This window comes from Zerene cesonia, chromosome 14 (genome assembly GCF_012273895.1).
Source record: "Zerene cesonia ecotype Mississippi chromosome 14, Zerene_cesonia_1.1, whole genome shotgun sequence".
Classification (NCBI taxonomy): Eukaryota; Metazoa; Arthropoda; class Insecta; order Lepidoptera; family Pieridae; genus Zerene; species Zerene cesonia.
In genome coordinates, this window is record NC_052115.1 from 3786099 (window position 1) to 3810645 (window position 24547).

At 32.4% G+C, this 24547-nt stretch overlaps 3 protein-coding genes across 4 annotated transcripts in view; 1 reads left to right on the forward strand and 2 right to left on the reverse strand.

Moving 5' to 3' along the window:
- Nucleotides 1-7534, reverse strand: part of LOC119831978 (tyrosine-protein kinase hopscotch-like) — a 16999-nt gene extending 9465 nt beyond the window's left edge. The window contains exons 1-14 of the mRNA XM_038355555.1: nt 7075-7534; nt 6576-6727; nt 4753-4911; nt 4155-4332; nt 3864-4018; nt 3265-3357; nt 3031-3150; nt 2661-2809; nt 2271-2405; nt 1582-1709; nt 1330-1466; nt 978-1175; nt 664-814; nt 25-163 (exon numbers count right to left, since the gene is read on the reverse strand). Of these exons, the coding sequence (XP_038211483.1) occupies nt 25-163; nt 664-814; nt 978-1175; nt 1330-1466; nt 1582-1709; nt 2271-2405; nt 2661-2809; nt 3031-3150; nt 3265-3357; nt 3864-4018; nt 4155-4332; nt 4753-4911; nt 6576-6727; nt 7075-7314 (2134 nt within the window). The 5' untranslated portion in view covers nt 7315-7534. The remainder of the gene's footprint in view (nt 1-24; nt 164-663; nt 815-977; nt 1176-1329; nt 1467-1581; nt 1710-2270; nt 2406-2660; nt 2810-3030; nt 3151-3264; nt 3358-3863; nt 4019-4154; nt 4333-4752; nt 4912-6575; nt 6728-7074) is intronic.
- Nucleotides 7535-7931: 397 nt separating this feature from the next.
- On the forward strand, nt 7932-18099 carry LOC119831748 (ATP-dependent RNA helicase vasa). Of its 2 annotated transcripts, XM_038355233.1 has the most exons (15): nt 7932-8074; nt 8378-8419; nt 8577-8691; nt 9892-10017; nt 11774-12021; nt 12284-12469; nt 12559-12645; nt 12761-12898; nt 13316-13492; nt 13772-13967; nt 14451-14648; nt 15081-15211; nt 15388-15513; nt 16212-16232; nt 16820-18099. In XM_038355233.1, the coding sequence occupies exons 2-15, from the start codon at nt 8387-8389 to the stop codon at nt 16877-16879; spliced, it is 1842 nt and encodes a 613-aa protein (XP_038211161.1). In that variant the 5' UTR covers nt 7932-8074; nt 8378-8386; the 3' UTR covers nt 16880-18099. The 2 variants fall into 2 exon arrangements, with proteins under 2 accessions (XP_038211161.1, XP_038211162.1); XM_038355234.1 differs by lacking the exon at nt 16212-16232.
- Nucleotides 18100-19363: 1264 nt separating this feature from the next.
- Nucleotides 19364-24336, reverse strand: LOC119831749 (proton-coupled folate transporter-like). Its single transcript, XM_038355235.1, has 8 exons — nt 24018-24336; nt 22305-22565; nt 21442-21616; nt 21059-21236; nt 20529-20907; nt 20208-20448; nt 19855-19916; nt 19364-19769 (listed from the first exon to the last, which is right to left on the reverse strand). Exons 1-8 carry the CDS (start codon nt 24130-24132, stop codon nt 19762-19764), a joined length of 1419 nt encoding a protein of 472 aa, XP_038211163.1. The 5' UTR covers nt 24133-24336; the 3' UTR covers nt 19364-19761.
- Between the last annotated feature and the right edge of the window lie 211 nt (nt 24337-24547).

The window sequence follows — 24547 nt, forward strand, 5'->3', positions numbered from 1 at the left end:
GGTTTCCTCACTATATATAATTACCTCGATGCAACATATGGTTCATGTCTCGCATGATCTCTTGCGGTCGGAGCGGCTCCGTCTGCCAACACTGCCGCATCAGAGCCCACACTTCACTCGGACACCGAGCCGGCCGCAACAGTCTATCTCCCATCTCGTAACTCTGTAGTGTTTAATACAATTATATAAAATCTATTATGACTGATAGACTGCAATGAACGACATGAACTACTGTGTCACTTGAAAAACTTGGAAGAAATGAATATTATTATTCCATCAATACCACATACATATTTTAACAAATGATACAAGTTATGAGTAAACGAATTGAACGAATAGTTTATATGAAATATCACAGAGACTGACAAAAATTATATGTAATGAATTCGGAGCCATTTTTGACCAGTGGCTTCTTTTTGACATTTTGAGCACCAAGGTGAACAAATCTATGCTAATATTTATAAGCTTTTGTTTGTTTGATTGAACGCACTAACCTCAGGAACTACTGGTCCGATTTGAAAAACTCTTTCAGTGTTAGATATCCCATTTATTGAGTAAGGCTTTAGGCTATACAACATCATGTACTACGTGGGTAAAATCGCGGGGCACAGCTAGTAAACGATAATAGTGAACCGAAATTTTGTAACAAGACAAAAAACATACCCTTGCAGTGAGCACAGGATTTGTCTCCGTCGGCGATTGTCCATACGAAAACACTTCCCATAGAGTCGTAGCAAATGCCCAAATATCGCCAACCACTGACCGCTTCGCTAAACTCATGTCTGGGAAGAACTCTACTGGAATCCAGTGAACACTAAAACAAAATATTATGTTCTTTCAATATTTTTCTATTGTCATTATTAAAAGGACCGAATTATTTGGCTAGGGCATTACAAGGTTATATGACCTAAAATAAAAAATAGGCTACGTTTACTCAAATAAAGTATCAAAATTACTTGAACATATATCAGACTCACTCTTGTGGCGTGTACTGCCGTAACGTTGGTCCAGACAGCTTCACAATAATCCTATCAGCCTGGTGAGAGGCGAGTAGTAACCTCCTACAACGGACATCCCCGTGCACCACCCCAGCTTCCGACAAATCCCACAGAGCTCGCGCTAGCCCAGCCGCTACTTTCTTTAGATGCAAGGGCTTAACTCTCTCTTCGTTTTCTCTGTTAAAATTACAAGATATAAAGAACATTACAAAAAATTTAAAACATTACAAAGTTCATAATAAAAATAAAAATCATAAAAAAATTAGTCAGTCTGCCGTAGGAGCAAACAATTTTTTTAATGTAGTTTTTTATTAAAATATATATTGATTACCTTAAATAAACATCAAAAGGTCCATATGGTAGATATTCTAGTACAAGGGCTGTTGGCGAACTGAGCGTAACGCCGTATAACCGCACTATTGAACTTGACTGAACACACGCCCATTTGCTGGCTAATTCTATAAAATCCTGTAAATTATAACATGATATTAGAAACGGATTCCTTCCTCTCTCTCTCTCTCTTCTTAAAAGCACACTATATGTTAATATAAAATACAAGTCTATTTTAAATCTAGTTATGCACCTTTAAATAGTCATTCGCCCTTTCCCTCTGTAAAGTTTTAAACGCGACTAGAAGTTTCTTGGTTTCATCGAGCCTCCATAACGCCTTGTATGTAGCGGTAATATTTTCTGAACCCACTTTTTCTGATCCTGTGAAATACGATGAATATATTAAAAACCATTTGAAACTATGATAAAATACGCTTTTTTGTCACGATCGGAAATGGTGGTGGTGCTGGTGGGACGCCTGAAGGTAAGCGCTACCACCGCCCATGAACATTTGGAGAGGCATAAGATCCATTGCACACCTCTTCAAATGGATTGCCGACTTTAAATTGGGAAGGGATTAAGAAAGGATTGGCGAGAGGAATAAATCAAAAGACTGGGAAGGGTAAGGAAAAGGATATGGGCCTCCGGCTCCCCCACTCACCGAAAGAAACACAGAAAAATGTTATTTCACGCCGGTTTCTGTGGGGATGTGGTACTTCTCCAGTGCGAGTTGGACCAATTCGTGCCGAAGCGTGCTCGACTACCACATACCGTTGTATAATAAAGTTTGCCTGGGAGAGATGGCTTTTAACCATAATGCCGCCATTTGTGTAATAGTTTTAAGTTGCTGTTTTTAATTTTACCTCTGTTTCATATTTTGTATGAGTGCAATAAAGCATAAATAAATAAATAATTCTTTTTTTTTTTACAATTTCAACGAACCTGTGTATAATAAAATATCTTTATTGGGTAGACATCGTGGACTTTTGTTATCCTTAAGTATGTCTTGTAACTCCGCTTGATCAATCCTAACGCCCTTTTTGACGGGCTCACCGCAAAGCAGTAATTGAGACTTATCTGTAACACAAGAAATAAATTATAACCTCTTTGTAAAAGCTGAATTGGGATGATAAAGCAAATAAAATGATACACAAAGCTAAATTATTTTATATCTCACGAATTGATCATTCATACCCAATATCGAATATAATTAGCTAATCATGTACAATATTTATCATTTTCTTATCTTACACTATTTTAATACTATTTTAGAAGTAGAAGTTTTACTTTAATGAAGCATACATATAAATTTTTGTAATAACTTTTCCTTACCATATTCAGAAGGTGGTATACATTCTTTTAAAAATATCCTGCCTTCAGGGTTTTGATGGCAGCTGACTAGTCTTTCGATGCTAAAATACTTTTCTTTGTTAAACACATACCCGTCACCTTTAAATTCCAGCCAATATGTTTCAGTTGCGCTACAACATTATGGAAACAATTAAAATAAATGTTATTTTCATTATCCACCACAAATTTCAGAAAAATTGTACTGTCCGTGGCCAATTTTTTTCTACTTTTCTTTTTTATATAATAAAACAAAGTGAGATTACATTTAATGAACATTTGTTATCAACCTAAATGATTAATGACATAATAATTAATGACAAACCAATTAAATGCAAAACTGAAACAAACATACCTATTTTTAGTACATACATCCAAATAATATACATTGTAGTCATCTTGACATTGTCGCAATATATAACAACCATGTTTTTTTCCACGTTTTTCCTCTAGTTTGCGGTATGAAAAAGCGCCGCTGAAATAAAAAATAACAATGTAAACACTGATTGTGTATTAATGTGATTCAATTTATGTGTGATACAAACACGCAAAAAAATTGAGACCAAAATTAGCATATGCCAATACTTACCCAACTGGGCCGTGGCATTTTATCCTTTGCAATTCTTTCAGGGACGGTGTTTCGTCATCTTTTGAAAGATTGAATGTCCATTTGACCATCAACCTGAATAATAATATTATAAGAACTATAATAAATTATTATATTTGTAATACTAGAGAATAATTAGATACTTATTTTGCAATATTTTTTTAAGTAACTGACCATTGTTCACCCCGTGTAAACCAAATCATAAAAAAATTGACAATTTATAGATTTGTACATTTTGCAGAGGATGTACAAAATTTAAACATTACAACAAATGAGTACATTTTTATTATAAATCTCATACAAAAAATAAATTGTCTTAGTCTTAAGATTACTTGAAAAATTTATGCTTACCGATTTCTTAATGACACAAGTAAACCACAACCTTGCTTTATTAATAAATCATAATTACAAATTGATGTTTGAATTAACATTACATCATTATAGCTGCATTCAATGTTAATTGATGATTATCTAACCTGCATGGCTTATAATCTTACAGTATTATTACTTTAATTATTTTCTTCGCAATTGTGTACAGAAAAACAATTTTACAAACGCGCTTAGTTAAAAAACCTATATACCTGTAATAACCATCACAAACTGATATAAATGATGTCAGTTGCTCCTCAGATTTAAATTTAAAAAAAAGTGGAGTCCCTCGTCTTGATACTTCCAGAGAATTGTCGCCATTCCTTGTCAAATATATTAATTCCTCAATTGTACATGCATGAAACCACTGGAATGAAAAATTTGTATTTGGCATTAAAATGACGAAATATTTTCATTAACAAAATTTCACATATTTTTTAAACACAATAGACAAGTTCAATCATATAACAATACATTATCATCCAAAAAAAGGTTCTCCTTACATCTCTTTTCAATGTGTTATATATTCGTATGCCAGGCTGGTGCGGGTGAAACGGCGCCACTACGACCTTCACAGGTATACACTCCGCACCATTTTGCCATATAGTGTCCTTGTATTCTTCCGCGAGATAGTTAGGTGCAAGGCCATATAATTGTTGCAGGTATAGATTCTTCACATAACTGAAAAATTTATTGTAGGAATGTAAACTGCTTCTTGCTGTATATTAAGTATAATGATTGTAATTGTTGTCATCTTAATGACAGGACTTTTAGAACACAGCTAGCTCTATTAATTCATTCATAATATATACTAGCTCTACATTTCCGATAGAGCTTGTTTCTTTCAGTACTATCAGTATTTTGTGATAATTAACAAAATTATTATTTATGACTTGCACATATTCATATTTCAATATATTTCTGTTTCTTATACATTATTTTACTTTATTTTTGTCAAATTTATTTGAATTGGTTTGATAAAAGGTTAGGTTTTTGTTCATTTGAAGATTTATTCATTGAGCTAAATACACAAATAGTCTATGGGTATTTACATCAATTGATAATAAATTGAGTATAAATTTAAGGAAAGTTTTTACTTACTTAACATTATGGCCCGCAGAACATAATTGAGGCAAGCAATCATAGGCATGCTTCTTAGGAAATGGCCCATGTCTCCGTACTATCACTTTTGGTATATACTTTTTATAATTTCTAACTACATCATTTAATTGTAATTTTTCTTCTAATATCGCACGCATCCTTGAAATAAACAATACACAATGTTGAATATGTATTATGTATATTTAAAAATTTTAAAAGAAAAGAAGTTTTATCAAAATTGTAGTTTGTAGATTTCATATTACTTTTATTAACTCATTAAAACGATAATAAAATAAACACACGTAAATTAAAAAGCCATCTTAATTGTGATATCTAAATTGCACCATAATTGTAGCCCATTGTCTTACACTGGGGCCAATTATTGTTATGAACAATTACCTACTTGTATATCACAGTGTAATTTACTTAGTTGTCCATATCATTAATTGTAATATTGTATTATGTAACCTGTAGCATTATTATTCAATGCTTGTAGGGTTATTGAATGTACGTAAATGTTAATAGGTACACACAATAATTTTTGTTTTGCATTCACAATTTATGTAAGATTGTGTAACTCTCTATACTATTTTTGGTACAAATTATAAACTGAAATTCAAATGAGATGTTATACTATAGTAAATGGGTGTACTCATGGATAATAGTGGCTAATTTGTCCATAGGTGTACCTCATTACAAACAATTAATATACCTAATACATATACATATTATTGGCCCATTTTCTCCTTAATAGAAAAAAATGCAAGAAATTTATTCAATTCTGGCTATCCTACTGGCATATCAGGATTAGCATCAGATGTTGTAATTTTGATGTATTTGTACATATTACCTTTATTATAAAGATTTCATTTTCAACCAACATCAAAAAAGGAGGAGGTTATTAGTATGACTATTTATTGATTTTTGATGTGGTTTTGAAGTACAATTCGTTAGAAAGCTACATATTTGCCAGTTCAGACAGATCACAGGACAGATATGATTAAAGGGTACTACTGCCTATCGTCCTATTATAGATCTGCAGTCCAGAATTGTTACAAAATAGTGCTTTCTTTGTTATTTGACAAAAAACAGGTTCAATGATAAGATAAGATGTTATAGATAGTTTCAGCCTCAGAAATACAAATCATACTTTGATTGTTAATGTTGAGTTTAGATAGTAATATAACATAGCAGAGTAGAAAGCTTAGGAATTTTTATAGACGTCATTCAGGTTAATTTGATTAAAGTAATCTAAACAATTACAATCATAAAACAATATCTTTGTCTCAAGTCCAATTGTGATAGCACTAACTTATTGTTGTGCCCTACAATTGTGTTCGACAAAAAACTTAAAAAAACATATAGAAGTAATAAAATAAACTATTTAATATGAAAATAAAAAATTTATGGTACTCATATTAATAACATCAAATATGAACCATTATTTTCCACTAGGCTTACTTTTTTATTTTTGTAGATGGTTAAATTTTATTGCATTTCACTAATTTTTATTTTATTTATTAAACAATTGTTAGTAAATGTCAATTTGCTACTTTTTGTTCTTATTGCTATGCTTGCTTTTCCTGCTTGGGTATAATAGTTTGTGTTATTGTTGAAAATGGTGGTGAAGATAGGTTTCACTTCAAAATAGTATGAGATTTCTCCAAATAAAAATGATTTTAACTCCTGATAGTTAGTTTCCATTTTTTACTTTCATTGCCCTAACTTTGCAAAAAAAATACATCTAATTCCATTAATAAACTAATGCATCCATACATTATACTGATATCATTCACATAATCCAGTGATAAACTGCTACTTACATATCAGCAATGCCCAGTCCAAGAAGTTCTTGCTTATGCTCAGGATATTTAATTTCAGGTATTCTATTCTCATTCACATCATTTCTTGCTTGTTGAAAATAGTAGTCATATGTAGTCATGTCAAGAGTTATCAACAAACTAAGTTGAGGTACCTATCACACATAAATAAATTGTTTAATGATAGCACATACATAATCTCGAGTATTTCAAAGGCTTAAGTTATTTTAAAGGTTTCATAACAAAATTATATATCTATATCCCAATTTGGGTTCAATAGCATCAGGCTTTATTTTTAAGGAAGTTTACATGTTTACTATCAAATCTGTTAATAAAATAAAACAAATATGAGCACATATTATTAGCATATACCATATCATTAATCTTAGAAGTAAAAGATAAGTATAAGTGACATGAATAACTTAAATATGTGACAAATGGAACATTAAATCATATTTTGTAATTTAATGTAGTAATGAGTAAATATTATCATTACATTTACCTTGAACCTTATTCTGAGTTCATAATCTCTTGAACTGGAGAGAACTTTGCTGTTATCTTTGAGGAAATAGTCTGTTCCTTTGATTCGCAAAGCAAATAGTGTACGCGTCAGTGGAGGAATGTTATATTTCTTGCACAAAAGTATACACAATTCTTCTGCAGTCAATGTACTCGAACATGGTACTACATTCGGCATAGGATCTATTACCACTGCTACTTTAACTGTCTCATGTGCAGCCATGGTTTATTTTGTAAACTTGAACCACAAAAAAATTGACGCTAACAATGATAAGATTCGATCTAAATTAACTCATATAAAATGTAGTAGACATATTTATCCAAGTCTCGATCATCTTGTCTTATAATCGTATCAAGTTATGCACAATAAATAAATCAATGAAATAACTAAAATGTTTATTTATAAACCAACTAAGGTCACCACTTGCCACTGCCAGTTGCCAGTTGCCACTATGTTTGTTTAGGGTTGTAATTAAAACCCTATAAAAAACGACTAAATCGATAAATCGATATTTTAAGGGACCAATGTTTTTACAATTATTTAAATTGTACTTTAATTATTATATATAAAAACAAACAGAATTGATTAGTTGTCTTAGCTTTTAATTTGATGGCATCAGAATATTCCAGTATATTACAGACCATTCTAAATATGGCATAATATATAATAATATAATCAGGTATGATCGACACTGAACTTACTTTTTATGATAACATCGAAAATAATATTAAATATAAATAATGAATACGGATTATATATCAAAAAGACTTGTATTGGATACGTTTATTGTTTACATAAAAAACAATAACAAAGTGACACATGTCTTTACTCTTTGTTCACAAATCACAATTTTGCATTTGCATTTTGCATCGCTCGCGCCAACTGCCAAGGAATAGTGATTTTACTTATCGTCGCCATTCTCCTTTTCTCAGTAAATCTTTAAAGTTTTATTTAGTTTTGGGTATATTATTTCGAATTTAAGGTAAGGAATTGACAATGTTACGGTTTGACTATTTGTATTGTGCATATATAAATGATTTTTTCTGCCGCACGTGTTTTAACTTCCAAAGCCGGTAGCTACCATACAATCTTTTGGAAATTTGATCTCAAATTCAATAATCTATTAATTTTATGATTGTTTTATTTTATTCCATGTAAATACTACTTTTAACATTAATTGTGTTAAGTTAAAAATTACAATTTACAAATTTGTGGGTAGAGTAAAAGTTATATGTGCATAGAGGACCTACCTACCTACAATTTTTCTAACAGTGAATTTTCTTAGTTTCAGATAATGGATGATGAATGGGACGATTCTTGTGATGTTGTAAGTACACATTTATTTAACGATATGTGTGTTTAACTTAAACATGTAATCTTATTGGACTTACACCAAGTTATTATTCTTAGTCCCATATTACAAAGTAGCCTGATAAATTTGAAATGTGATATATAATGTTTACACAATTTCTATATTTTACTAGGTTGTGCCACCTCCACCAACACTACAGTACACAAAGTCATACAATGATGTTGATGAAGGTCATAGCTTGTCACAGGGAAGAGGTTTTACATCATTTATAGAAGATGAAGGAAATGGTAAATTCAATGACTATAAAGAACCTATAAATAAAAATGATCACTACAAATTCTTTGTTATTAAGACATATAACATATTATGATTTCAAATTTATTATCATTTAAGTGCTTATGTACATACAGTCAAAATCTGTTATAATGACATCAAAAAGACTACTCGTATTTGGTTGTAAAAACCAATTGTCCTAACAGCCAATGATGTTGTTATTAAATATTTAATACCTACTATGATTAATATACTTGTTTTATATATATTCCCTTTTTATATAAAACAGCGAAATTATTTAATAAAACTACGTACATATTATTTATTTCACGTTAAACATTTAAAGATATTTTTTCTATTTTTATGTGATTCTAATCTGTAAGTTTAGTCTGTTTGGAACAATTGTACGCATTTTGTAATTCACATTTAATTCTAATCTATGTGTCATCATAACAACACTGCATATGAATTTGCAACAATTTAGGAACAACAGACCCTAAAGTCGGCACTCTTTTCTTTACATTTGCGATCCTATTGACTTAAGTGTGCCAGATGTGGATATTGTTACCGTGGGGTTATCTGTTCAAATGTTTGCAATAGAGGTGGTTGTTCTAACAGATGAAATTCTCTGAAAATAGCAGTTCAATGTAGTTGCTTAAAGAGATATCATAAAAAGCCATATTTTATTATGGCAAAATTTTTGGTAATTTTAACCGATGTGATGTTCTAAATGATGTCGTTGTAAACAGTTTTGACTGTAATTGTGTTACAATATGTTTTAGCAGTCTAATTTAAATATGCATGTTATTAAGAATACAAGACTATCTTTTTCTGACTAAATTTTATTGTTGAGTTTGTTGTTGGTAGATTAAACCACCTCAATGAAATTCATTATTTTGCCATGAGTGACAGAATTTAAAAGAATATTCCGCTAAAAGAATCGAGTCCTAAATTTGTGTGTATCCTTATAAAAAGTTTTATTGTTTTATTGTTGTAATATTTTGTTGTGTTAGTAGCATATTTACTGACTTCAAAAAATAGAGGTATTCTCAATTTGACTATTTTTTTTTGTTTGTTACCTTATAACTTTTTCCTAGGCAAATGGATTTTGATGATTTAAGTTTGGTCTAGTTCTGGCAATTTAATTGTTTTTTTTATAATTATGTATTGTTATAACTAATGAAAATTTCATAAGAAAAATATTGGTTTTAAAGATTTCGACAAAGGTGGCAATGGGTTTGGTGAAAGGCGAGGACGCGGGGGCCGGGGCGGCGGCAGGGGGCGCGGTGGACGCGGCGGTCGGGGAGGCTTTAGAGATAGAGGAGACTATGAATCCAATGGTGAGCTTTTACATAATATACTTATGGTACACTTGAATTATGGAAAATTGGCCGTTACACCCAGACACTTTCCAAAGTTCAGTTCTATATTAACACAAAATTTCATTAAAATGGGTTCAGCGGTTCAGACGTGAAAGCGTAACAACCAGACAAACAGAGTTACTTTTGCATTTATAATATTAGTTGGGATAATGATACCAGTGGCCTATCCTGTGGTTTTTAGTAAATAACATATATATATTTATTAATACTATGGTAGGTTCTCTGAACTATTACATTTTTGACATAAGGATAAAGTTTTATTGTGCTGAACACTTTAATACAATAAGAGGTTTATTGCAAAAGCATATAGTTGGTATTGTGTCATGCCAGATTATTCTTGTAATATTCAATTTTGTATTAAGTTCTTGTCTTTTGTAAAATATTTGAACTCTTGTAATGAATTAAAATAAGTAGAAAGTTCAAATGGGTTTATTTTTTTCCTCAAGTGTTTCAAGGTGACAGGATCCATAACTTATTCTAAAGTGGGTGTCAAGTTTGTTTTAAATTTACGGCACTTCACATGTGCATTTGTTACAAAGAATTTTTAGTATATTTGGAGAAAGAAATACGATTCAGTTTTTGTAACTAAAATTGCTCCGTTTTTGTTAACTCAATTCATTATTAAACACACTTTTATGTAAATAAAAATATTTACATTATTTCAATAAATGAATTTCTTCTGTTTAATGTGAAATCTCTGGGTTTATCTTTACGATTATATGAAATTCCTTCTGACAGATTTAGGTTATGTAGAATATGACTCTCTACAACCTTCCATTGACTTATAAAGGAGTGTAGCTAAATCAATTTGTGAATTTTATTTAATGACGATAAAAGATATACTGCAAAAATCACATCTTTGTCTTTCCAATTTTAAGTGATGATTTATAAATCTTAATAAAGTTCAATGCAACAATTTCATCATGACATGAAAAGTACTTGTTTTTTTTTTAATATTTGGTTCGTCTTGAAAAACTGGATCGTTTTAAAATATGTATTTGTTCATATTTTATGAATGTCATAAAAAAACGCATTTTCAATATTGTACATTCAATAATAAACACGTGTGAAACCAGGTTGGGTCACTAACAATAACTCTGTCTGTATTCTGATAACAATAACAAATGAAATATTATGTATGTTGTAACAAGAACTTTTCATTACAAAGCGATATTTAATTACGTTGAAGAACTCAAAAACGCGCGTATGTAGTGTATATTTAAATTTTTATTGCTTAGGAGTTAGGATTTTGTATTATTCATCTCCATGTTTATTAAATTTATTAACAGAATAAAAAGAAAATAAACAACTGACATAAAAACCACATATTAAACATCTGTGCTTTTAAAAAAAGTTATATACCCATAGAATAATTTCTAGTAGGCATGCAGGTAGGGTTTTATTTAAAAGAATACTGAAAAAAAAAGGAAATTCCGTGCTTTACAAAAATTCATAATTTATTTAAAAAAAAAAGATGTTCCAAATGAGTCTTCTATTGTGCATTGTGTTAGACATTTGATGCTGAATGAAGTATATTGTAATTCGCACTTCTTTTTCAACACCGCAAAGTATAATGTAGTGTAAAATAATATGCTTTAACAGCTTATGTAGCTTGAGAGTTTATCATTTACAGAAAGGGCCTCTGTAAATGATAAACTCTCAAGTTGCAAGAGCTCCCATTCACACCGTTTTCGTCATATGAATGTATTACCAGGTGACTACAACGATAGGGGTGATCGCGAAGAGCGTGGTGAGCGTGGGCGCGGTCGTGGCAGAGGTCGCGGGGGCGGAGGCCGAGGCGGGGGCCGGGGCAGCGGGGACGAAGCGCCTGAGGGAGAGGAGGAGAAAAAGGCGCCCGTTACTTATGTACCCCCCGAGCCGACGGAGAATGAGCAGGAGATCTTTGGTAGCACCATCAGTTCGGGCATCAACTTTGATAAATTCGACTGTATTGCCGTTAAGGTAAATATTATAGTTTTACCTTGCTCTCAGCAAAGTTTATGATATTCTTGAGTGCAATTACAATCTAATATTGTAATTGTATTTCCCCTTTACTTTGATCTTATATCGTATTGGGTGTTATGTGAATGACTGTTTTTTTTGAGTGCTTATTGCTCTATATAATTTCTTCAAAGGAGCTAGAATACATTTCGAGAAAAATAGAATTGGGCGGTATGACATATCTATAAGAAGTATAAACATTATAATTTTGTAAAATACGTAGGTAACTGGCGAAAATCCCCCAAGGCCTATTGATAGCTTTGAGACTGCCAACTTGAGGAAATATGTTTTGGACAACATCCTCAAGTCGGGATACAGAAAACCCACGCCGATTCAAAAGCACGCCATACCCATCATCATGGATGGCAGAGATTTGATGGGATGTGCCCAAACTGGATCTGGGAAAACGGTAATATATTATTTTTATTTTTATGTATAATAAAAATTATGAAAGGTAGATTTTAAGATATCAGTCTTTTATTTATATTATGTTTTCAGGCTGCTTTCCTTCTTCCCATTATTAATACCTTGCTACAAGATAACCGTGAATTAGTTGTTGGAGAAAATAGATGTGCTCAGCCTCAGGTAATGTTTTGAATATCAGTTACAAATTTAGACAAGAATCCATGATCTTTTTTGCTTTATTTGGTATTTATGATAATGCAAATTTATGACATTAACTGTTTTGGTTGCTATGCAGGTTATTATAGTATCGCCAACACGAGAACTGACACTGCAAATATTTAATGAGGCAAGAAAGTTCTCATATGGGTCCATTTTAAAAGTAGCTGTTGCATATGGGGGTACAGCTGTCCGCCATCAAGGTGACCAAATTTCTGTAAGTGTTATAATATTATTGTTTGTCAACATCTACATTTATTCTTATTGTTTTTTGAAATGTTTTTAGATTATAAGTGTTGATAATGAATTTAAATGTAAATGACTCTTATACATATTAATTGTCGAAACAATATGTCTTTTTTAAATGCATTCACATATATGACAATATAATTCATACTGTTGTAGTTGTTAGAAGCACAGAATGTTTTTTGCACTATATTTTTCAGTAGATTTTATTCCACATATTCTAATACTAAACTCTAGATTATGAAGTACTGTTAGTGGGTCTTCAATAAATTACACATTTACACTTCATGACAATTATATATAATTTATTTAAAGAACTAAGGGCAGAAGAAGGGCACTAAAGAAGATAAATTTCAGAATAATCTTTTCTTGTCTTGTCACCTCACAGAAAGGCTGTCACATCCTAGTAGCGACGCCGGGCCGTTTGCACGACTTTGTTGATCGCAACCGAATATCCTTTGACAGTGTTCGTTTCGTGGTGCTTGATGAAGCAGATCGTATGCTGGATATGGGTTTCATTCCGTCAGTGGAAAAAATGATGGACCATGTTACCATGGTGCCTAGCGTGAGTATTTTTTTATCCTTACCTTATCTTCAAACTGAGCACATTCATAGAACACATATGAGCATGAAAAAAATGACAAATGTTCAGTTTAAATGCTAATAAACCAAGTATCTCTAATTATTATCTTATATGTTGTATTTTAATAAAAAGAAAAATGTTTTTGTTCTTAAACTAATAGTATCATGTATCAGTTATACTTGTATTACATTTGATAAATCCCTTGTCACATACAAACCTTGGTTTGTCAATTTATGTTTATTAATGAAGATATTGTTGCAGGATAAACGCCAAACGCTCATGTTCTCAGCGACATTCCCGGAAGACATCCAACATCTGGCTGGCCGTTTTCTCAACAACTACCTGTTCGTGGCCGTTGGTGTAGTTGGTGGTGCGAGCACGGATGTCGAACAAATTTTCCATCAAGTAGCGAAATACGAGAAACAAAATATGCTTAAGAAACTCGTAGAAGATAATGGTAAAATTCATCATGAATATATTCTCTATACTTTATCATAGATCATTTAATTGATATGTTTCTCTTTGAATATGTAAACTTATAGTATTACTCATATGTGTATACTAGCTGTGCCCCGCGGTTTCACCCGCGTAAGTCCGTATCCCGTAGGAATATCGGAATAAAAAGTTGCCTATATGTTATTCCAGTTATCCAGCTGTCTACGTACCAAATTTCATTGCAATTGGTTCAGTAGTTTTTACGTGAAAGAGTAACAAACATCCATACAAACTTTCGCATTTATAATATTAATAGGATTTATAACAGTACTTGTTATTAATTTATTTGTTGAAGTTTTTCCTTCAAATAGTTTTATCTCCTACATTTAAAAAACCCATAGTTGCTCTTTGCTCTTTGCTCTCGGCCATTGTATGATCTAAGTGCATACATTTCACTAATATCTTGATTAAAACAAAACACATAAATTAGAGAAATTCCTTTCAGATGGCAAGCGTATACTGGTGTTCGTGGAAACCAAACGCACGGCAGACTTCATCGCGTCACTGATGTCCGAACAACAAATGCTAACTTCGTCCATCCACGGCGATCGCATGCAAAAAGAGCGGGAAGAAGCGCTTTATAACTTTAAGAGCGGCCGCCATTGCATATTGGTGGCTACCGCTGTAGCTGCTAGGGGATTAGGTAAACTCATAAATAATAGCCAAACTAATAACAGTTAATAGAAATACATTCTAATTTGAAAGTTCCCTTTTTATTTTGAGAAACAACAATGTGTGCTTTAATATTTTGTTTAAAATGTTTCCATAGAACATAAAAAATGCCAAAATATGATTGCTTTAATGTGACACTAAATACAGGCAAAATAAAGATGAAAAATACAGGAAGGTTTCTTTATTTGTACGTTTAAAACTCATGTGACATATGATTGCAGTTATCATAAGAACATAAGATTGCCTCAGTGTTTTACATATTGAAACTACACATAAATACTCAATAGTCAGTCTCAGTTGTGTTCCACATGCCTGGTCACATTGTTTATTATCAACTAAGATTTATAGTTGTCTGGTCTGTTATATCTTATTCTTACTAAATAATTCACTTTTGTCATTACAGATATTAAGAACGTGGATATAGTGGTGAACTATGACCTACCAAAGAGCATCGATGAGTATGTACATCGCATAGGTCGTACCGGGCGCGTCGGTAACCGCGGCAAGGCCGTCTCCTTCTTTGACGCCGACAAGGTATGTATGATCTTAATAATCTAAGTTAGCCATTGACATGATGTGTCTATACTATTATTAATATATAAATATATAAATTTTGGGGCCAGTGTGATTTTATTAGTGTGTGTAGTGGCCAGTATTTTTATTTTATTTTGAAACTTAATATTAGAAAAAATAATATGTTTGTTTGGCAGGATGCGGCGCTGGTGGCGGACCTGTCGAAGATCCTGCGGCAGGCGGAGCAGCCCGTGCCGGACTTCCTGCAGGGCGGCGGCACCGCCACGTACAAGACCAACAAGTACGGCGGCAGCGATATACGGGTACGTTAACTTGTATATGTTTACTACAATATGAAATATACAGTATATTCAAAAAACCTTAAAAATCGCTTAAATGTTGTAACAATTGAATTGTCTTACTTGCTCTAACACACTATATGTAAAAAGTATTGAAACCTGGCGATCCTAGTCAGAACTAAAAAAGACGATAAACTTATGAAATTATTGTCTTGTAATTGATCCTTGATTCCTTTACAAAATTGAATTAAATCAACACGGTATGAAAAGTGGATTAAAGTCGATTCTCAGACCTACTGAATGTATATATTACATTATATAAATATTTAAGTTTATATTATCCTGCTTAATTAATTGCTTTAACTTAATAATTCGATTATAACTACCTAAAGCTGAACCTATAAGCATACAATATTTTGTAAAAAACTAAAGTGAATTTATCGCGTAAGTCTAGGGTCGATTAACCCTAGGCCTACGAAACTGATTAAACGAAATTACTAACACCACATTATCTGTGAGTGTCATAGACTATACATTATTTTGTTTCTATCCCGGGCCAAACTGCAGAGCCGGTATGATTGTCTAATATAGTAATAATAATGTTATGACTGATAAATTATTATCGCATGTATCCGCTTAAAAGTCATCATAATATGTAGACGACAATCTTATTACAAAGTTATCAATTAAAACACGTTATTTGTTTTCAATGCAAACAATAGAGGTCAGCGGCTGATAATGAGGTACAAATGTTTTTTTTTTTTAATGTGCAAACCAGTGAAAAGAATTGTTTGTTTTTATCATTGTTTTAATCGTACTAAAATAAGTCTGTGTGCGATTTTTTTTATAAATTTTACTACACTTTAGGTATATAATATTGTATCAACTTAGCATGTTGTTTCTTGATAGATATTTTGTATGACGATATTTTTTAAATGAATACTTTTATTATTGTATATATTTTGCATTCCCTAGAAGTGATAATATGCTCACTTACAATTCTAGTTATATTTTAACAATACATGTTATATATTGTAATCTCACATTATAATTAATATAGTTGGCTTATGCTTTATATATATATAATAGATTGTTTTTTTTTTTGTATGTCTTTAATAGTAGTTGTATATATCTTTAGTAGTAAAGTCTAGTCAAAAGAAATCTCCATAAGAATGAGATGTTTCATCGCAGTATTGTGTAGCATATGTCAGTGAACTTCCCATCACACCATAAAATCGCCGATTAAGATAGTACACGTACTTACGTAGAAACACACTTTCGTATACATAACATTATCTAAGAAATAATAATATACAATAATTTTTTCCAGAACTTCAACAATGTGAGTGCACCCGTAGAAACTGGGCAGGAACCAGACGAAGAATGGTAACGGACGACGCGCTATTGATTGTTACACTATACGCAGTGATATAATTGTGTGTGCAACGTGTGGTGCTTGAGCTACGAATTGTGTGTAATCATTGTGAACTTTCTACTCAACATTACTCAAGACTGCAACTACTGTGACAAGTATTCTTAGTTATAAGCTAATTGTTAAGTTTCAAACAACAACATCTAATTGCACAACTACATTGATTGTAATACACACCATATGTTGTACTTATTAGGTTAGTTGAAGACGTTTTTTTTCCTCGTTTTTGTTTAGTTTTTATTTTTTTTGTTAAGAGTGATTTTTAAGTTTCCGTTATAGGCATTAAGACTTATTGTTAAAATTACCAGAGCGTAGCGATTATTGTATCTGTGATGTGTTGAAATTGCTCATTTTGAATTTATTGATATTTCTAAAATGTCTACATTGTGTTTGCTCCAGTGAATCTCATAGACACACATTAAAAAATTCCTGCTGTCAATGTTCCATAGTGAACAATTAGTATATATAGATTATTCTAAAATGTCGTAGAGTACAATCCACTTTTAAATACAATGGTGTTTTACCCCAAAATGCAAAGCCACGCTCGTTAGTTCTTCCAAACAACCTTCATTTGTACAAAAATATAAACAAAATCATAGGTTTTATATAATATAGACTGTGATGATTACTATAAGTAGATTAGTCAAACGCCTAATGTTCGATTGACTTGAAAGACCCCCAGTGTGTCTGAATTAAAATAAAATATGTTTTAATCACATCTTTTTGCATGTACCGTTGTGTGCGTAACTTGATTATATAGTAAGAGTGTAGTTTGTACTTTCTTACTACTAAGCGTACAAACCCAACCCACAACATAATATTATACTAAAATAATATATTTTTCGCCGTGCATATTTTTTTCAATATTCTATGTACAAAGGTGTATAGGCTATGTACACCTAAATAATATTATATATTTTAATAGATAAAGAAACCCCAGTAGCATTTCAAGTTACCCACATGTGCGCATTTACGTGTATATGTCAAAACAATGAGCCACTTCAATGGCAGGTATTACCTATGTAATAGTCAGACCTTTTCTGTTAGTACAAAATATATATGTGTACTTGTTATTACCAATAATTGATTAAGACACAAGTATATACAATAGATAAGATATAGATATAAGATATTTTTCTGTTTTGAGAGAATACTTTAATAAAAGTACGAATTATGAATTTTCTTTTTTCTGCTTTCTCTACCCAACCGTATATATTGCTCATAAAGGAAAGTTGTACGTAAGTTTATTGCAAAAAAATATTTATTGTAAAATAATAAATTCTAACTATCACAGCGCAGTAATAAAATAAGTACAAATGTATACACACGGACGTAAGTAGAGGGACGGCATGGAAAAAATATTACCGTCCCACTAATCATGTCCATGAATATATTACAAATTTCTAACATAATGTCAGATATAAAATATATCATATTACATATTCATAATCTCAAGTTACACTCTAGCTATCAAGTACTTAAATGAAACTCATCGAGACATATTTATCAAATTAAGCCTCTTATAAAACGTATATAAGTTAAATTTCTTGTAAATACAAAAACAACTACAATAAAAGTTAAGTCGCGTAAAACAAAAATAATTTATAACATTGATGTACAGGGTGGACCAAGAAATTGTTAACTTGAACCTTACACATCTTACACACCACGCAAGCAGATGCTAAGAGGCGCTCAGGAAGGGGACTGGCCACTAGCTCGTTTTAGTAGCCCTTCTGATTGACATCGAGAAGCAACAAAAAAAAAACTAGCTAATTTTTCGGAAATTTAGTAGCAATGAATCGCTTCACGGAACTCAAAGCGCTTATTGCGTTCAATTATATTGTAGTGCTTCTCTAATGATGAAAAGCGCTAGTTTGAAGGGACGAGATCTACACAAGATTCCGCTTCTATTCGACTTTTTCCAGATTTATCGACGCATAAAACTTTGGATGAATTAGAATAACCCCACACATCATTACGCTGCATTTTGAAATTCATATAAGATCATGATAGTGCTAGAACTAAATGATTGATGAAATAAAACTAGTGATTTAAATTTGCGCTAGTCATATATCACTTGTAAGACAATGTTAGCGCGATTAAGGCAAGCCATACACGCTACGGTCTGCCGGAAAGGTCCACCTGAGCAAGTATGCCTGCGCAGGTAGACCGAAATGTGTGTGGGAATAGACCTGTGCAGTTTTTTGAGCCTGCGCAGGCGACCGGAGCAAGATCGAAAATCAATTCTTTCGAGTGACGCCGTACGGTGTACCTCATTATGCATCATCGTCCTCATTCGATGCCATCGCAAAAAGAACTGAAGACCGCTCCGGTACACCGGAATGTCCCCATACACGCTACCAATGTTTGGTTAACCTGCACAGGCATAGCTGCACAGATGACCTCTACGGTAGACCGTAGCGTGTATGGCTTGCCTAAGATTGTGGATTCAGTGGGATTATGATTTCCACCTTAATGGACATTAATAAACAGAATTAGAGAAGCATGTCTACATCGATAAACCAAATAACTGTCAACTTAAGGAAGAGACGTAAGCGATCTCGCGGTCTCTGTGGCGTATATTCGATAACTTCGGCACACGCTTAGTCATTCAGATGACATAATTAAAATAATAATATCCAAATATTTTAGTAGCTTTCTTGTAAATAAACATTATTTAAATATTTCAAACGATTTTTAAATGACTTTCAAACTCATTCATGGTCCACTCTGTATTATTTTACATGTCCTTTCTTCAGTATCATTGATATAAGTAACTTGTTATTAAACATAATTTAGTCTAGAAGTGGAATTCTCCTATTGTTATAATTGCAGCTTCTTTAAGCATCTGTAAAAAATGATAATTGTGAATGAGTTATAGTACTAAAATATATTTGTATAAAATAAAGAATTTATCCTTTGACAACATATACCTGAAGAATCAAATGTTTCGTACAGCATTCCTCTCGCTCGCCAATGGTAGTATTGAACAAACCTAAACAAAAAGTAATCTATAAATATCACGTAATTCATAATTAGCTCAATTGACTTAGAACTTATAATATAATGGTATTCGTTGTTGATAACATTTTCAGCTTACTGCCCGTAAGCGTCCGTTCCTTTGAACCCGCATCTTTGCGCGTGTTCAAAGTAAGACATCTACAAAAATCATATGTCATAATTAAGTCCGTTGCGATATTATGAAAAACATTACACCCTCGCATTAATATTTCAATGGATAGTAGTGTCCCAGGTAATCAAATATTATTAAAAATAATTTACATACCCTAACATGATGATTGTAACCGTCACGAGTACCATACTCAGTATGTATATCGCACCCGGTAGTATTGCCACAGTCATAGCATAAAGTGTATTGTAAACTAAAGGCACTGTCAGCGGAGCAAAACCTTCAAAAGCGCATATTAATGCAAATATTTTCGCCACATCTTCACTTGGGAGAGTTTTGCTTATAAAAGACCTCAGTAACGCACTTGATAGCCCTTTGAATACAGAAATAAAGGAACCTGAAAGAAAATAAAACTAAATATTAAAGGTATTCTTGGAACTAAAATGTACCATATTTATACAATCTTCCGATACTTACCCAGGTACATATACCACCAATCTACGGCTAGAATTTTCAATACATATTCAATTATGCTGGTCGTTAATCCTAATATGGTGAAGGTAATATCGCCCATTCGTAGTAACTTTTGTACCACGATAACACCTAGGAATCCACCCACAAATGAAATGGATGTACTGACGGCTGAATATCTCGTGTAATCTTGCAATGACCAGTGTAATTGTTGCCTCGTGAACAAATACTCCAACGCAATTGTCCCATAAGTAATAAACACCAGAATAAATTTCGAAATCGTTATTAATATAATTTGCTTCCTCCCGTTGTTTGGTCGTCTTTTAAAAGATTCTCTGAACATATCCTTTACAAGTAAAAGGTCTAACACCCTGGTGGATCCACCCTAAAATTTTTACATTTTTTAACTCCAGTATGAGCGACATGTATGGTAAGATCAAGAGCAAATCAGACTTTAATCAAGTGCGGCAAAAAATTGTGAATTAAGCTATTAATACAAATTAAATTTAGGGATGAATTATGATATTATAAATTACCTGTAATGCACCATTCAATGACTCCTTAATACAGACATTTGTAAACGCATAAGCGAGTACATTCAACGAAGCTGCAAATAATAAGAGGTACACATTTCCAAAGGACAGTATCAAGTAAGAACTTAATATTGACCCAATCACTGTTCCCGATGTGGTTGTGGCGTCAACCATAGTCATTCTGAAAATACACTTTGCAATAAATTGTATCCCTTAATTTAAGCCCTTGGAATTATATTTTATCAGAATAAACTACGCATATATAATTTAACGTTAAAGTACCTACTCTTATGTAGAGTTAATTATCGGTTACGTTCAGCGGTCCGATTACTATCAATCGGAATTCAGGAAAACTAATCATAAGAAACGAAAAAGTGCATAAGTACCTTAGCGATGTGCTTTCTTTAGAGGCGATATCGCTTACATAGCAATATGCTCCTGTAAACAATACCACAAAACCACCAGTAATTGAAAATGGTATTATTGTGGCTACGTACCACCAGGGACCCAGATTTTCCATTAAACCGAACAGAACGATTAACATACTCGTTATTGCTGCACCTAAAACAAAACAGGATCACCTATTCATTTCAACTATTATTTTACACAAGTAGGTACTCATACTAATTAAACTATTTAACTTTGAAGAATTCTATACAAAAAAATCTCTACAAACAATTAAGTACTTGTGGAGGAAACTTCATCAAAAAGGGAGGAATCCTACCAGTCCACTCGACTGGCCATCTGATAAGATCCCTATTAATGTTTCGGAAAGTGTGATTCATATGTCTAAACTCTATGGATTGATAAAATTTCCGCTTGCGCAATTCAGGATGAGTGTCGCTACAAACCATTTCAAATGTAAATAGTCTTCACAGTAGATCTATCTATCATTTCCAATATTCAATGAATTTTCAACCGGTCAGAATTTAGTAACTGCATACTGTAGAATGTGATATAATGCGCTTCATAATACTATTACTATACTAATATAGAAATGAGATGTTACCCCGCGGAACAAAATACCGTACCTATGCCATTAGTATAAGTATAGTAGTATGTTATGGTATGTTATTACAAAGATGGTTTTATTACGCAGTTTTGCATTGGAGGCTAGAGTGCTCATATAAGTCATAGAGAGCGCTCTAGCTTCGTATCTCCAGACACAAAAATCATATTGTAAACCGTACCATTGCGTGAAAGAGGGACAAACAATACCTACATACCTACATACCTAATTCATACCTACCTAAAAGTGACCAAGTCATTAATGGTTTCCGTCCATACGTATCAGACCAGGCGCCAAGGAAAAATGATAGAAATGCAGGAACAACCGCTTCTAATACCATCTTCACTGTATTTACGAATGTAGAATATTTTTGAACTTCAGCCTCTAGGTGGCTTGTCTCGTTGTTTTTTAAAGGAGACAGGTACGGTCTGCATTCTGCTTCAGTGTAGTTGAGAGCGTGTACACATGTGCGGTAAAGTACTATATTACTCACTGCAGCACCTGTAATTACATAAAATTCCTGATAAAGTAATTATAGTTTGAAGAATAATACCACGTTTTCCTTATGTACGGCTAGCAAACTGTTTTATGTTTTTAGAACAAAGATATATTTCTTATTGATGAAGATATTTTCAAATTTAAGCCCTTAAAGGTACCTACATGTTTTAATAAGGATATTTTGTTCAGGGACTATTCAGATTAATAATTAGGCTTCGGCCGTTTGGCCTCTCTACCGGAGATCCTCACTCACCGCTGCAAAGCGAGGTACTCCAAACATATTAATATTCATATTACGAAAAGTTTCTTAAAAAAACTTAATTATTCAAAAAAAAAATTTAATAATTAAGTCTAAAACCTACTAAAAACGTGCACAAAATCATCTGTTATTATGGACCAAGAGCTAGTGAAAGAAAGATTTATACTATTCTGAATACCCTGATATTGTACTAACCTTCTTAAAACCACTTAGACTAAACACATATAAATTTCAACGTTAGTTATTAAGGTTTATTTTTAACACGCTTTTATTAGCTTCACCTGTATATTAGTTTGTATGTAACGATTTCCTTTAGACTCGATATTGACCTCCTTTTAGCGCATGTATTTAATTCAAAATTTGTGCACGGATCGGAGATTTAGGTATCAAGGATCGGTAACAATGCAACAATGTCATCAGTTTATTTCATTAATTGATTCTACCATTAAAGCGGGTTAATCAGTTTTTGACTATATTTATTACACACTAGCTGCGCCTCGCGGTTTCACCCGCGTTTTTGCGTGAAAGAGCAACAAACACATATTCATCCTTACAAACTTGCGCATTTATAATATTAGTATGATATTAATAGCTTATGCCTGCAGCTTCGCACGCGTTAAATTCAGATCAGTTTAAAAAATGTTATTATACATATAAACCTTTCTCTTGAATCCTTCCATCTATTAATAGAAACCCCATCAAATCCGTTGCATAGTTTTAAAGATTTAAGCATACATACATACAGACGCGGGAAGGCGAATGCTTTATACTATACATTAGTGATAGTGATACAGGTTCACCTGGCAGGTACTTTGGCTTACTAAAAACGCCTGTCATTTTTTTACACTTCAAGGAATGGACTAAATCGGATAAAAATCTCAAACTCACAAACGTCCAGTTCATTTTTTTGCAAATTTTTAAAATCTCAAATGTCCAGTGCGTGCCAGGTGATGGTTACCGAACTTACCGGGCACTCATCACTAAATTTCTAGCCTTACAGGCAAACCGTTGCACATACGATTCGAGACGTAGATAAGGTTCAATATTCAGTAGCAAAAAAAATTCTTTGAATTGCTATTCATAAAAAGATAAAAAAAAATGATTAGGTAGCGAAGATATTTTAAAAAATACGCATAGAAAAAATATTAAGAACGTAAGTCTTTAAAAATATAAAAAAAATAATATATTTAAATTACTGGTTAGTGATGTAGCCACTATGATCAGAAACAGCGACAATTCTATAGTGTTGCTTATAGATCTCTTCGGTGTATTCACAATCACTTCCACAGTTCTTTCATCTCGACCCGGCATTTTATCAACTCTATTATATGGAAAATTTTCAATAACAATAACTTTGTCTAACGTAGATGTATCTAATGAAATTGCTCACAGTGGAAATTCTAATTTGTTTTCAAATAAAACACTTTTACACTTTGATGTTATACGTTGAAAAGAAAAAATGTAGGAAACCGGTACACTGTATCAGTGATAATGTTTATCGTACAATGAATAACAGCCATCCATTCTAAAAGCTGTGCCCATGACTCACTTATCTATTACATTATTACAATGGCATGACGCGGACAGCGGAACAATTGCTTTTACCGCCATCTCGTGTTTATTTATTTAAAAGTTTATCGATAATTGGTACACAAATAAACCAGTAAACATAAAATTAATTTCTATATATTATTAAGTGCTAAGTGTAGAACACCAAATGTAACAA

Excerpts from the sequence above, each read along its gene's own strand:
- LOC119831748 (XM_038355233.1), top strand. The coding sequence starts at position 8,387 with ATGGATGATGAATGGGACGATTCTTGTGATGTT. Across the intron at positions 12,646-12,760 it reads ATAGATGTGCTCAGCCTCAG|GTTATTATAGTATCGCCAAC; the intron begins GTAATGTTTTGA and ends GTTGCTATGCAG. Across the intron at positions 15,514-16,211 it reads ACGGCGGCAGCGATATACGG|AGGTCAGCGGCTGATAATGA; the intron begins GTACGTTAACTT and ends TGCAAACAATAG.
- LOC119831749 (XM_038355235.1), bottom strand. The coding sequence starts at position 24,132 with ATGCCGGGTCGAGATGAAAGAACTGTGGAAGTGATTGTGAATACACCG. Across the intron at positions 21,617-22,304 it reads AATGACTTGGTCACTTTTAG|GTGCAGCAATAACGAGTATG; the intron begins GTAGGTATGAAT and ends GTTTTGTTTTAG. Across the intron at positions 19,917-20,207 it reads GTTACAATCATCATGTTAGG|GTTTGTTCAATACTACCATT; the intron begins GTATGTAAATTA and ends CTTTTTGTTTAG.